The following is a 14,615-nucleotide window of genomic DNA, read 5'->3' on the forward strand; positions in this document are numbered from 1 at the left end:
TTGTTGTTGTTATTATTGGTGGCGGTGGTTGTGGGGCTTGATCTTGGGCCTGGGTGCTGTCCCTGAGCCCCACTTCTGGTTTTCTGACCGAATCCTTTCCTGCCTGGGCTAGCTTCAAGCTGTAATCCTCACATCTCAGCCTCCTGAGTAGCTAGGATTATAGCTGTGAACCATAAGTGCCAGCTTCTACTAGCCCTCATTTCAATTAAACAAAGCACAATGACTTCCTTTTGTTTTTTTTGAAGAATCTGACATCCTCTTCCACCCCCCCCCCCTCGCCAATCACCTTCAGTGCTACTCCCTGCCATTTTTTTTTTATTGTCAAGGTGATGTACAGAGGGGTTACAGTCATATAAGTAAAGTAACAAACACATTTCTTAGCTGGGCACCAGTGGCTCATGCCTGTAATCCTAGCTACTCAGGAGGCTCAGATCTGAGGATTGTGGTTCAAAGCCAGCCAGGGCAGGAAAGTCCGTGAGACTCTTATCTCGAAGGAACCACCGGAAGTGGTGCTGTGGCGCAAGTGATAGAGCGCTCACCTTGAGCTGAAGAGCTCAAAGACAGCGCCCAGGCCCAGAGTTCAAGCCCCACTACCAACCAAGAAAAAAAAAAAAAGGTATATTTCTTGTCAAACTTGTTACCCCTTCCCTCATTTTTCTCCTACTTTCCTCCCCTCCCTCCCATCTCCCTGCCATCTTGTAGACAGATTTCCTCTTTTGTGGCAATGCCTTCCTGCCCCTCTGTAGATTCAGGGGTCCTGGGCGGAGCCGATAGCAGCCCGGCCCCTGGAGCTAGGTGTACCAAGTGTTCAAGCCTGTGCAAAACCCCAGCTACCATCCCCCCCCCCCCAGTCCTTTAAATGTGAAATCGAAGTCTGCATTACAAATGGCAGCACAGCAACTGGATATGGCTGGAGAAGCCTCTGTTCTCCTGGAGAGATATTTCTGGATCTTTTATGGGCAATTCCATTTCATGTCGCAAGAACTCTGTGTGTGTGTGTGTGTGTGTGTGTGTGTAACAGACAGACAGGTATGTGTGTGGGAGGGAGGGAGGGAGAGAAGAGGGAGGGAGGGAGGGAGGAGGGAAGGGAGGGAGGGAGAATTCTAGCAAAGCAATATGTCTCTGAGTACTAGCAGGTAATGCTACCCTAAATAACTTGAGCTTCCACTGGCTGGCTTTTGTTCACAACAAGTGAATCCTTTCAGGTACAGACCTATATAAAACAGAGGGACGAAAGGACGCACTGAAATCGTGATCTCTTCTGCTTCGTAAGGTAAGTCAGCATTCAACTAACAGCTGGACACTGAAGAGCACTAATGAAGAGTCACTTGAAAAGACTGCAGCAGCTCTTGGCTACACGCTGGCATGTGATACAGATATGTTCTATTAGATGAGTCACAGATACTGAGTAGACTAAGCTGGTGCTTTTGACATTGCTTTTCAATTGCTTCCTTTCCTTGCATGCAAAAGAAATGTGGTCATTGTAATATAGAGCATCTCTGGTGGCAAGGGAGGGAGGGTTCTGTGTGCTGTGGCGAATCCACAGCTCTGGAGGGGACCATCAGCAGTTGTGGGTGGGTCAGTGCATGCTCTCATCTCCCAATGTGCCACCAAGATCGCATTTTCTAGACACTGCACAAAGCAGAGCCAGCACTATAGTTGACTTCTCCTGAGGAGAAGTCTCCTTCTAGGAACTGGGCAGTAACTAGTCGTGGGGCTAGTCAGTCATGGGACTTGAACTCTGGGCTTGGGCCCTGTCCCTGACCTCTTTTGCTCAAGGAAAGCTCTCTACCACTTTGAGCCACAGCTCCATTTCTGGTTTTCTGGTGCTTTATTGGAGATAAGAGTCTCACGGACTTTCCTGCCTGGGCTGACTTTGAACTGCAATTCTCAGATCTCAGACTCCTGAGTAGGCGGGATTACAGGCGTGAGCCACCAGTGCTCAGCTTAGTCTATTTTTTTTTTAAAGGTGGAACCATTAACTTGCAAGTAAGCTGTAAAGAAGGAAGAAGTAAGTATATGTGTGAGCAGAAAAAAATGCCCTACGGAAGCAGGAACTGTCAGAGCATGCTTAGACTGGTTTGGGGGGATTGGCAAACCAGGTCAAGAGAACCCGGTTTGCAAGGCAAGTGCTCTACCACTGAGCCACCTTCCCAGCCCACGAGAACCCGGTTTGAAATCAGGCAGTGGAAGGTGGAGGAGCCGGGGTCACAGGTAAATCCCCAGTGGGACACCTGGCTCTGTCACCTGCCAACCACACCCAGGAGAATTCAGTCTGGGAATGGAGTCTGAATCCTCTTGTGTGAGACAGTGTGCAAGGACATGTGTGCATTCTGGGGGTGGTGGACAGGATTCCAGGATGCCACTTGGTGTTCTAGAACATGCTTAGTGCTCTGGCCTCACGGTGTGGCTTTGATGCCAATACGTGCTCCCCACAGCCAGCCCTCCTGTCCCGAACCTGGAGTTTTGCTGGACTTTATGAACCACCTTTGCTCCTCCATTTCTCACCACCCACCCGGCAGCTGGGCAGAGCTTCTTCTGCCCTTTTGCCTGGGAGGAAATGGGCTCAAGGGGTAGCAGGATTGCCAAGTGTGGCGAGCTGGGCCAGGTCAGGCTCTCAACTCTGGCCAGCATTCTGCTGTCTTCCAGCAGAGATTCAGAGGAGAGCAGAGCTGCCTGGAGTCTGTGCCAGGCCAGGAGCCTGTGCCAGCCCAAGAGTCTGGGCCAGCCTGTTGGTCACAAATCCCCCCAGCATGAGGAGAAATAACACTTCACGCAGCACCGAGTGAGGTGTGACCAGACTTGGAGGTGGGGTGAATGATTGCAAACCATCCGTTCACACAAACTCGCTGTGGCTGCCTGAGCAGCCCAGTGCGGTCCCTGGCCCAGCCAACACTCTGCTCCCGTGGCTCCATGCGCATCGCTGCCCGCGTGTTGAATGGTCTTTCTCCACCTTAACCACATGGCCGTTCCTTGGGTGACTGCCTGGCCGGCCTGGGAACGAAGCCAACAAGCAGCCGTTCTTTTCAGCTCAGCAGATGCTAAGGCGATAAGCTAACTCCTCTGGAGCATTCCGGGATCAGCCTTGCCCTGGGCCAGGGGTGAGGTTCTGTCCAGTTCTTTGCTCTCTGCAGGCTCCGCAATGGACGCATGTCTCAGCTCTGCGCCTCAGCACCAGGGTCTGGGAGAAGCCACAAGCCACGACTGGTTAGAAGCCCCGGAGGTGGGGGCTTTCCAGGAAAGTGACTCCGGGGGACCCCCAGGAGGTAAATCCTTCTTCAAGGCACTTTTTTCATGGCCATGGTGTTTTCAAGTCAATGTCAGAGACTAGAATTTCCATTTTCTATTACTTCTGATAATGTAGTAAAGTGCCTTTATGAAAGCAACAACATAGCATTAAGAATGTGTCCCTGTGTGTTTATTTACCTAGTTCTTGTGCCTTGTGTGTATATATCTATCTATATAAATGCAAGAATGTTGCAATTATAAACAAAAACCTGAGAAGTGCAATCTGAATTTATTTTTGATAAAGTACATTTCTACCAGCTTCTTCCTAGAATGGAACCTTGTAACCACGACATTCTTCCTTTAGGACAATGTAAGAGTTGAAAGTTGCATTTCTGGACATGGATTCAGAAGTCACATAAATAATAGACATAGCAAAGGTGTAATCAAAGCTACAGAAAACACTTACATTCATTTACGGTGGAAAAGTCCAAACTCTATTAAATAAGGATATTCTTTACTTTTACTGAATTGTTGTGTGTGTGTGTGTGTGTGTGTGTGTGTGTGTGTGTGTGTGTGTGTGTGTGTGTGTGTGTGTGTGTGTGTGTGTGTGTTTAAATGCAGCTCTACCTTACCTTTAAAATGACCAGGCTGGCATAGCTAAAATCAATTAAAAGATTTGAAGTGCACTAACTAAACTTTTTCATCTGTGCAAAACGTAAGAGATTTATGGGGCAGGGTGAGTGGGAGAAAAATGAGGGAGGCTTAATAAGTTAGACAAGAAATGAGCTCACTATCTTATGTATGTAACTAACCCCTCTGTACATCACCTTGACAATAAAAATTTTTTAAAATGTATGGAACAAGAGTTGTATGCCAGCCTTTATAAATGATGTTGAGATGGGGGTGTGTACAATACACACCTGTAATCCCAACACATGGGAGGCTGAGGCAGGAGAATCATGAGTTCAAGACCAGCCTGGACTCCTTCCTTTTCCTGTAGCCTCCTTCCACCCCCCTTCCGGGCAGCAGGAAGTAACTAGAGGAGATTTGTGGGTCCATTAAAGCTCAGTGAAACTCAGCTTTGTGGTGGGGGTGGACGGTGGAGGCCGTGAAGGTGAAATAACCAACCTCCACATCCTGTGAGCTCAGAAACGACTCGCTCTACTCCCATGGGTCACGGACCATTTCCTGACGCGCTGTGTGCTCTTACTGTTGTCAAATGCGACAAGAATGAATTTCTAGAAAAATACAATGGAAACATCTACAAATAGGTAACACCCAAGCCTTCTGATCTTACTCAACAGACATCCGATAGGAGCGTTTTAAAAAGCACCTGCTGCGTTTCTGTACTGTGAACCTGTTGTGACGGCAGCGGGGATGCTAGAATTTGGGGTACTTGAAACCGCCATAGGATGGCCCCTGTTGACCATGACTCCATTCCCTGGGGGACACGGTGTTGGTGTTCCCTTCTTCCACCTCAGGTGGTCATTGCTGATGATAGCGTTTCACCTTCTCCCTCGCTGCCCCTGATCTAGCGAGTTTCTAGATTCCACCCCAGGGCAAAGACGACCTGGGCCACAAAGACAACTGCGATGCAGGTAGAACTGAGCCCCTCGCCAGCTCCACTGGGAAGGCCTCCCCGCTGGGGCTAGCAGCTCCTCCCCTGCCAGCCGCGGCACCCAAGGGTGCCCTGCTCAGCTTTCTCCCTCCTGACATTTCACCTCTTTGCTCTTGGAATTCTTCAATGCTTGCGAATATGTGTGGTGATGTGTGATTCCTGCTGCTGTGTGCTATCCCAGAGCGCCTCGCGTGGTCACGGGGTCAAAGCAGTATTTAAAGCAATAGAAACTTAATAGCCAGGGCTCAGCTGACAGCCACCTGCCCCACAACCGCAGGGTGGGCATGTCTGCGGGTGGCCCGTGCCTTTGGAGGGGCATTTGTGGTGAGCCTTTACAGAACATACTCCAACCAACACGTGCAACTGTGACTTCAAGACCTAAAACTAGTTGGGTCCACATTTATTTAGTTTCTCGTTCCAGAAAGCTCTCTTGGGCCATTTTGCTTCCTCCAGGCATCCAAACACGGGGTAGGAGTTGGATGTGGTGCACCATACCTGCAGTCCTGGCACTTGCGAAGTGGAGGCAGGGGTATCCTAACTTGGAGGCCGGCTTGGTCTTCATAGCCATGGCCCGCCTCAAACAAGGAAACCAACAAAACCCAGAGGGGGAGACGTTCCTCATGGCTCTCCTGGCCCGAGGAAGCAAACCCGAAGATGACCTCGGGCAGGGGGTCTCATTCCATAAATGCTGCCTCAAAGCTCCCTGCCCCGGGAGCTGTGTTATTTCATGCAGGGGTGGGGGTAGGCTAATTTGCTGCCATTGTGGGTGGCTGCCTTTATTGGAAGACTGTTGAACTCATCCCTATCTTGCTAACTGCACCATCAGTATATGTGCATGGGATTAATAAATCACGCATTTCATCTTATCTTTCTGCTTCACAGATTTGAACAAGACAGAGCCATCTCTTCAGAGCCTCCAGAAATTCATTCCTACCGACTATGCCAGCTACACACAGGAGCACTATTGCTTTGCTGGGAGGAAGATCGTCATGCAGGAATGCATCGAGAGCTATGGAGCGGTGGTGTGGCCCGGGGTGAGAGAACACTTCCATGGTGGTGGCGTCAGGCTCTGGGGAGATAAAAGCCACAGTCTGTCCAGGGTGTCTTGGGAACTGGTCCTCGGCTTTCACCTTGTGTGCTTGGGCTTTGCAGAGACCTGACATTTCTTCAAAGCATGCTTTAAGCATGCGCCTTTGTTTTTTGTTTTCTTTTTGTGGCAGTGCTTGGATGGAGCCCAGGGCCTTTTGCATGCTAGACAAACCTCTACCACTGAGCCACACCCATCACTCTGTTTCTTGAAACATTATTTTATGTTAAATAAACCTGACCATATGGAGAAGCAGGGTGCAATGTTCATGTAACTATTAAGAAAAAGATCAGGAATTAAGAATTTAGGGTCTGGCCAGGGACTGGTGGCTCACGCCTGTAATCCTAGCTACTCAGGAGGCTGAGATCTGAGGATCGCGGTTCAAAGCCAGCCCAGGCAGAAGAGGCCATGAGACTTATCTTCAATTAACCACCAGAAAACCAGAAGTGGCGCTGTGGCTCAAGTGGTAGAGCGCTTGCCTTGAGCTGAAGAGCTGAGGGACAGCGCCCAGGCCCAGAGTAAAAGCTCCATGACTGACCAAAAGAAAAGAAAAAGGAAAAAAAAGGATTTAGGGTCTGCAATATGTATGTGTGGGCCACAGTCACACCCTCACCAGCCGTTCACGACGTGGTACGGTCCAATAGAGGATCTAGGGCTACTATCTGTGGCCTGCTGGCTGGGTGATGACCGCGTCCACTGTCTTCACTTCCATAGGGCCTGTGTGGATAGTGGTGGTATCTAGCTCCTGACTGTGTCAACTGAATTACCCTCAAGCCCCCGTTAGCTGCAGTTATATCATTATTCCCACCTCTCAGCCGAGCTCTGGGGCCTCAGAATGGTTCTTGGTTTGGCAAAGCATTCTCCCGGAGCACTCCAGGGCCATCACCACCCCTCTCCCCACTGCTCCGGCTCCAGGGCAAACTTCTATTTGTCCTGAGTCACTCCGAGATCTTGTTGAGATGCTGTGACCCCATTTCCTGTGTCTGCGGATGAGCACTGTCTGGCCGCAGGTCCCGAGCTGGGTTGCCAGGATGGAGAACAGCGGTCTATCCAGCTGTCTCCATGGGCTCTCCACCTGGACTTGGCGAGTGGTCCAAGTGGGGTGGAGAAGCAGGGCCAACAGCTCCAGGTCTTAGGGCTCTGTCCCCCTAAACAGGAAGCGCTGATAACCGATGATGACCTGTATGCTTTGTTCAAAACTGTCTCTTCCTTAACAAGTTTGAAAATACTAAACAACTTCCCACCTTCCTACTCTCATGCTTTGGCACACAGACAATTCCAGCAGTGTATAACAGACATTAGAAATAGAGCGTCTGTGTGCTTGACTTTATTTTTTCTGTATTTTTTTTTTTTTTTTTGAGACAGGGTCTTGCATAGGGACCAGTCTTGAACTGCGATCCTCCTTCCTGAGTAGCTGAGGTTATAGGTGTGAATCATTGTGCCTGGCCTCCATTTCACTTTGATTCCCAATAAGGCCTTACAGCTTTTCATATACTCCATTATAATCATTGCAATCATTGTTATAATTGTTGCAAACCCAGTGACCTGTAATGTCTGTAGAACTTCAAAGGTACAGTCAAAGGCACAGAGAAAAGCTCTTTTATGAATGAATTTATGTTCATACTTGTGTGATTTCTAGGCCAGCCAACTGATGTCACCCCACAGACAGGCAGTCTCACGAGCTGTTCAGGACATTTGTTGGTTCCCTAAAGACAGAGAAGCACTCTTCTGTTAGAGGGGTTCTTAGACAAATCACTTAAGGGAGACTGCCAAAGGCCACTGATGTAGCAGGCTTCTAATGAACCTGAATTTTGATAGGAGACCTGCCATAAAACCAATGGAAGAGATTTGTTACGCATGCATAACCTCCATCTGTAAGAGCTGACAGCAACTAGTAACCTCCTCCCAGGCCCCTTTTTCTTGGACATTGGTCAACCAATGCAGAGGACAAATTAGTTTCTGCAGTTCCCTAGGCACAATTGTACTTTTCATAGAGGTGTGGCATGATGCAAAATGTCTTTCGGTTCTGGTGAACCCTTTGCTACAGTGACAATATTTAACATCTCAGTCTGTAACTCCAGGTGGGAAGGACTTGCTCCTGTAGGTGCCAGCATTCCAATCCCAGGTGAAAATTGTTACCCTGATGATTTTTAGGCTATGGCTCTGTGCCAGTATCTAGAGGAACACACAGAAGAACTGAAGCTCCGAGATGCTAAAATACTTGAAATTGGTGCTGGACCAGGCCTGGTTTCCATTGTGGCCAGTATTTTAGGTTTGTCTTTTTTTTTTTTTTTCACTTGTCCCCAAAGACCTATACTGTGACAGCAAATGGGGCCCACACTTCGCTCGGTCTCCCCAGCATTTCTTGTGGGCAGTCATTCTGTTCTCTGCAGCTATCATGAGCATTGGGTCAAGCCATTCCAATCCACCAGTTTCCACATGGCGAAGCTGTGTACAGAGGTGACTGAATTTCTGCTGGTCCTCACAACTGGGGGGGGAGGAGGAGGAGGAGGAGTGAAGTTTGGGTCCACTGGACCAGGTGGGTGAAGACTAGGGAGGGAGGTAATCATCCAACAGTGGCCAGGACATGACCACCCCCAGGGAAGGCTAGAGCCTGAATTGTGTCACATGTGTGCCGCCATTATGGAGACAGGGACCAGGTTGAGGAGGCCAGATCCATTTTCCTGTTTCTCCCCATGGGAACTGTGTGATCCTTCCTCTCTTAGGAGCTCAAGTCACAGCAACAGATCTGCCTGATGTGCTAGGAAACCTTCAGTACAATCTTTTACGAAACACGCTGGCACACACGGCTCACGTGCCCGAGGTGAGAGAACTGGTGTGGGGAGACGAGCTGGAGCAGAAGTTGCCCAAGTCGGACTTCTACTACGACTACGTGCTGGCCTCCGACGTGGTCTACCACCACTACTTCCTGGACAAGCTGCTGGCCACCATGGTGCACCTCTGCCAGCCGGGCACCGTGCTGCTGTGGGCCAACAAGTTCCGATTCAGCACTGACTATGAATTCTTAGACAAATTCAAGCAAGTCTTTGATACAACTCTCTTGGCTGAACATCCAGAGTCAACAGTCAAACTGTTTCAGGGCATACTAAAATGGGACTAAAGAAAAGAATGTTTCTTGGTAAGCCAGTGTTTTAGAGCTGTTGGAAATTGCATTAGGAAGATCTCTTACCAGCTTCCAAGTGTTGCCTGGAGATGCCTTCTTGCTCTAGAATAAACTCATAAATGGAACTTTAGCTCACTTGCTTCGCTGGCACTCAACCTGCTTAATTTACACTTCTAGCTGGCTTTTTGCTGGTTATTTTGGAGACAAAGTCTCATGGACTTTGCTGCCTGGGCTGACTTTGAACTGTGATTCTCAGCTGTTTCCTGAGTAGGTGAGCCTACCAGTGCTCCATGTTTGATGTATGCTATTTGACATCGAGTTTGATGGGGTTAATGTATCTTGTTAAAACTACACACACAGATTTTAGCTGAAGAAGGGGGTGAATAATTCAAGTCAGAAGACAATTATAGACAACATTGATAAAAGTACAAAGTTTGGAAGCCGATAGATGCTGGAATGAGGAAGTACATGTTGACTTAGGAACTTTTACCAGTGACAATTTCAAGTTGCTGAATTGTTCTTTTTTGTCTTCAACAATTTTCCAATTAAAATCCCTGAAACACCAGGAAAGAAGATTTTGTTTCTCTAGACTGTCATAAAAAAATCAAAATAAAATATCACACTTTAAATAAGCTTCTTTGCAATTTAAAATAAACCAGCATTTCAAGATTATGAAAATTTTTAGCTAGTGTAAGGAAATAAAGCTTGTAAATTTGACAGACTAGTAAAACTTGTACTATTCACAGGCAATATGGTATTAGGCCAGGCTCTGCCACTTTTGTTGCAAGGGTCAGACAGTAGTACTACCTTGGTAAGCTTAGGGAGCTGCAAACTGTTTCTGTAGACTATTCTTGGACTTCTTTTTCTGGCTTTTACGATCATTTCTAGAAAGGCAGGCACCATTTCTGGCCTGTGGAAACAAGGTATGGCCTGGATTAGCCGGCAGCTGGAGCTCCAGGCCAGGGATTCGCTGGGACTCACAGGATGTCGAGTGTGTGCCTGTGAGGTAGGCTGGCAGAGTGCGGAGTCTCAACCATCCTGCCCGACTCAACTTGCAGTTGCTTCCTGGTCATGTGAACGAGTATGGGAGATGAGTCCATCTAGAAATCAGTGGTTTGCCAGAATGAATTTCAGTCAAGTCAGTTGGTATAGGATAGTATAGGACAGCCATGCAGGTGAATAGAATATTATAGAACCACACGTGTGGCCAACCAGTAGTGACAGAGGTACTCAGCCCAATCAGGGAAAGAATGATTTTTTTTAGGCCACTGGTCTCAGACTACTTAAAACATATACAACTTTTAAACTTCTCTAATTTAACATACAAACCCAAACTCAGATCATACACCTACACTTACATTAAGAGTTAAAGCTACAAAAATGATACAACTTCTAGAACAGTATGAAATCTGTGACTATGGGATTAGATGACGACAGCTGATACCTCTGGTAGCAAATGTTCAACTCAGCAATGAAATTTAAAATTTGCTCTTCAAAAGACATCACACTGTAGGGTGGGGTTAGATTTGCAAAACATACCCAAAGAAGGGCTTGTATCCAAACTATAGATAAACGTCTCCCATTACTCATTAAGAGTACAATTCAACGGATTCAAGTGGCAGAAAGCCTTCAAGGAATAGAAATAAATGTGTAAGGTCAGTATTAAGAAAAACTGACTTAAAAAGACTCATGAGATTCTATAACGCAAGTACTTACAACAGTCAAAGAAGATGCAGATGGGGAAAACCTAGTATAGCCCCTTAGGAACAAACAGGGTTCTTACAAGGTTTAAGCAGCAGCATGCTCTGAAATAGCAACTTTGTTCCTAAGTATATACTCCGATGAATCAATCAACGGGTAACCGGATAAACAAAATGTGGCATATCATATGAATGGAATATCACTTAGAAGCAAAAAGGACTGATAGTCTTTACAGTGTGGACAAAACTCAAGAACATTTTTATGGTTTACTATGGAAATAGCAGATTTTCTTGGTTTCTCATATTCAGACTCCTAAAGTGTCCAGGGTTTCTTTTTTGGGTGGTCTGAAGAATTAAACTCAGGACCTCATGTTTGCAAACGAAGGCACTCTGCCATTTGAGTCACACCTCCAGCCGTCAATCTTGCTTGCTTGTTCCACAAATGAGAAATCCCAATTGAGAGGTGCCGTCTCCCCGGATGCCCCACGGGTGGGTTTCTTACATCTTTGGATGTAGAAAATGAAAGTGGGAACAAGACTCAATTCAATGCTAATTTTTAAGCGAGAGCCAAGGGAACACAGCTGTTTTTGGACAAGTTGCATGGTGGCCGAGTGTTTGGCTTCCAGTGCTTGAGCCAGCATTAGATTAGATTAGATTAGATTAGATTAGGGCCAGGCTGGGCAAATAGTCACCCAGCCATTGGGCATCTCGTCAGGGGAGGGGATGACAGAGGGAGAAAGGAAGAGTTAAGATTTGCCTTGGCTGAAAGGACCAGACCAGGCTCTCCTGAGATAAAAGAGCGGCTAATTCAGCAAGCGGGTGCTATTAACAAGGAGCAAGAAGTCCATGATGGAAAAGGCCTACCCGTGACCCTGGGTCCCGCGTCTCGCTGTTGAGAGGTATTGAGTGTGCGCACCCCAGGCACCTCTACCCGGCTCCTTCAGCTCTTTTCGGCGGGTGTGGTGAGCACTGGCGACACGGAGCAGAACAGTTTTCAAAGCACCCTTCTCACTTCTTGTGTCATGTCACACACTACTTCCATCTACTCTCTAGCTTACACAGGCCCAGCATCCTGCAGCCAGCACAGGTATGACCCAGCTCAACAGCACAGACACGCAGCTTTGCCAACAGTCTCCAATGACAGGACTCGTGTCAGTGTGCAGAACAAAGCAACGGCCAGTTACCCAAGATAATGCTTACAAGGAAAGGCAAGACCTGGTTTCTAAAAGTTAACTATTTTGGCAGCATGGCCCTGGGAAGACCGTATGCACTGGAGCCTGTCAGCTCCTCTAGGAAGCAAATCCGCATGGACGGGGCGGTGAGGGGCGAGGGACGCCGCCACTGGGAACAGCAGATGCCAAACTGTCTATGTACACTAGTGCTTTCTCACAAACGTGTTGCTTTAATCAGAGGAACACAAAGCTAGGACTAGAAAAGATTGGCTGATTGGTATGCTCCATCAAATTCTAAGGAAAAAAAAGATGGAAAAAACCACGTACACACAGTTGAGTATTAGACAAGTGGCCATACACTTTTTAATACTGTCTGTTTCTATTTATTTCATGAAGGCAGGATAAGAGAAGCAGGAGTAGTAACCAGAAAGATAAAAAGTAAAACATATACAATAGTTAATCATATAATAGGAGTTGGAAATATATTCAAATAATTGCAAGCCTAAAAGAAACACTATAAATTACCTCATGTCTAATTTGTCTATGAATTTAATATATTATTTTGTTGCAACCCCAAAGTTGATTTATAAAAAATTAAGAACAAATGCAAAAGCTTCAATATTCAGTTTTATTATTTATAAAAAAAATTAAGGTATCAGAGTGCATATGGTGTATTGGGACCATGGTTTTGCACATTTATTCATGTGTTTTACATTATTTCAACGTTAATAAACATACCATGTGCGCATCTTTACAATACCGGATAAAAGTTCAGCTGTCTGGCACTTATACATGTATTACTGATTCATTCTCTGCTATGCACTTCAGATGAGAAAGTAAAAGACTTGCCTGCCATAATCCCAAGACGAAGCAAATGAACCAAATAGTTATGTTCTGTTGAGCACCACCATTTGTGCCGGTTTTATTTTTCTCCCTTAACAATGCAAATGAGTAGCCAAAAAAAAAAAAATCTGGAAGTGACGTTTTAATTTTCAGTCCAATAAATAATTTTAGCTACGTTTAATGTAGCTTTTTAAGGCCTTCATACAATTGGGAAAAAAATCAAAGTCGAGCATTTTAAAACCCTGTTCATTTATAAAATAAAAAATAAAAATTTACAGGTTTGCAGTTAAAAGAAAGATAACCGTTGAGAGCCTCTCATGCACATTAAAAAGCTGCAGTCTGCCTCAGTGGGGCCGGCAGCCAGGCCACACCTCCCTCGCCAGCTGCGTGAAGTGTCATGAAAACACCATGACATCAGAGGTCTAGACTTACATGTATTAAGCCACAAGCCAGTGAATTCTCTGATAAATACACATCATTTTAATGACCAGCATTGGAGAGTGGATGAAAACATGCAATAGACTAAAAATGCCACAAATTTCTTATATCCATTCACTATAAAACTTTCTTTAAAATGTGAAGTCTTGTTGGTTTAGAATACGCAGTAGTCGGGAGGATACATGATGGGGAGCCAGTTTTCAGTGAAAGATGCGCAGTGGGTCCAGCCTAGCAACTTCATCAGCTACAAGACAACATAATGTGTTAGGAGAACACAGACCTCCCAGTCCACTATTCAAGGTAAATTCTGTGCCAAATACTTCGTAATAATAAAGTAATAGTATGTAGAACCTTCCTTCTATCAACCCACCCACTATCTTCCCTACTAACCTCACTGCCAAACAACCCAGGCGAACAGAACAATGCCCATACAGACATCTTGCACTACCGTACATGGTCACTTGCACACCCACAGCTTAGTATTACTACAAAATGTAGCTGCTCTTGACTAGAAAGTTCAGCTGTAATTAGCACCACCAACCCTTCTCCTCTCCCTCCTTTTTTTTATGAAGAAACTAATTATGTGTCAAAGACAATATGAGACAATTTCTGTAAAAATATGTTTTTATAAAAATCAACACAAAAAGCTCAACTATAGGATTTCTCTGAATATGAGATGTGGTAAACATGTTAAACATGGTCAATCCTGTTAAGAGTAAAATGAAATATAAATTCTACAAATCCCTGAGGTAAGGCATATATATATATAGTCAGTCATGGGGCCTGAACTCTGGGCCTGGGCACTGTTCCCTCAGCTCTTCAGCTCAAGGTAAGTGCTCTACCACTTGAGCCATAGTTTCGCTTCTGGCTTTGTCTGCTTATGTGGTGTTGAGGAATTGAACCCAGGGCCTCGTGCACGCAAGGCAAGCACTCTACCACTGAGCCACCTTGTAAGGAATATTTTTAAGATGTTTCTTTCCTAAAGGAAAACTGTCTTAAAAAGTATTTTGCCCTTGCTGAAAACATCTGAAGCTAATGTAAGTTCCCTACACAGGAGTGAACAATGTTCTCAAACGCTGCAGAGCTCACAATGGCATCCCATGCATTTCTACTAGCTCACCACTTGGAATCAAGTCCTAACGCATTGTGATGAGCCCCGACCCTGTCCTACTCTTCCTGGTAGACTCCGTGCTGTGTGGCACTGAGGAGACTCTCAGCAGAGATGACTTAAATGGCACTTACTTGAATACAATTCTTCCAGTTTTCTTTTGTTGGTTTTTCTTCCACAAGTTTAGTTGCAAACTTAAGGCCTCTCCCATACATTTTATTTACCAATGCATGTTTGTATGCAAATGTCAAAACCTGTAATACAAAACAAGATAAAATTATCTATGAAATATTTACA

The 14,615-nt window shown here is 46.0% G+C and overlaps 2 protein-coding genes across 4 annotated transcripts in view; one reads left to right on the forward strand and one right to left on the reverse strand.

Annotated features, from left to right (window-relative positions):
• Positions 1-1,210: 1,210 nt before the first annotated feature.
• Mettl21c (methyltransferase 21C, AARS1 lysine) lies at positions 1,211-9,614 on the forward strand. Of its 2 annotated transcripts, XM_070002655.1 has the most exons (6): positions 1,211-1,273; positions 1,970-2,011; positions 3,135-3,266; positions 5,729-5,880; positions 8,088-8,205; positions 8,660-9,614. In XM_070002655.1, exons 3-6 carry the CDS (start codon positions 3,143-3,145, stop codon positions 9,052-9,054), a joined length of 789 nt encoding a protein of 262 aa, XP_069858756.1. In that variant the 5' UTR covers positions 1,211-1,273; positions 1,970-2,011; positions 3,135-3,142; the 3' UTR covers positions 9,055-9,614. The 2 variants fall into 2 exon arrangements, with proteins under 2 accessions (XP_069858756.1, XP_069858757.1); XM_070002656.1 differs by lacking the exons at positions 1,211-1,273; positions 1,970-2,011 and having other exon boundaries at positions 3,091-3,266.
• A 2,924-nt stretch (positions 9,615-12,538) lies between these two features.
• Positions 12,539-14,615, reverse strand: part of Tpp2 (tripeptidyl peptidase 2) — a 61,894-nt gene continuing 59,817 nt past the window's right edge. For both annotated transcript variants that reach the window (XM_070002652.1, XM_070002651.1), the window contains 2 exons: positions 14,453-14,572; positions 12,539-13,454 (listed from right to left, as the gene is read on the reverse strand). In XM_070002652.1, the coding sequence (XP_069858753.1) occupies positions 13,365-13,454; positions 14,453-14,572 (210 nt within the window). In that variant the 3' untranslated portion in view covers positions 12,539-13,364. The remainder of the gene's footprint in view (positions 13,455-14,452; positions 14,573-14,615) is intronic.

Source organism: Dipodomys merriami, unplaced genomic scaffold, assembly GCF_024711535.1.
Source record: "Dipodomys merriami isolate MVZ:Mamm:240054 unplaced genomic scaffold, mDipMer1.0.p SCAF_6, whole genome shotgun sequence".
NCBI classification, from domain to species: Eukaryota; Metazoa; Chordata; class Mammalia; order Rodentia; family Heteromyidae; genus Dipodomys; species Dipodomys merriami.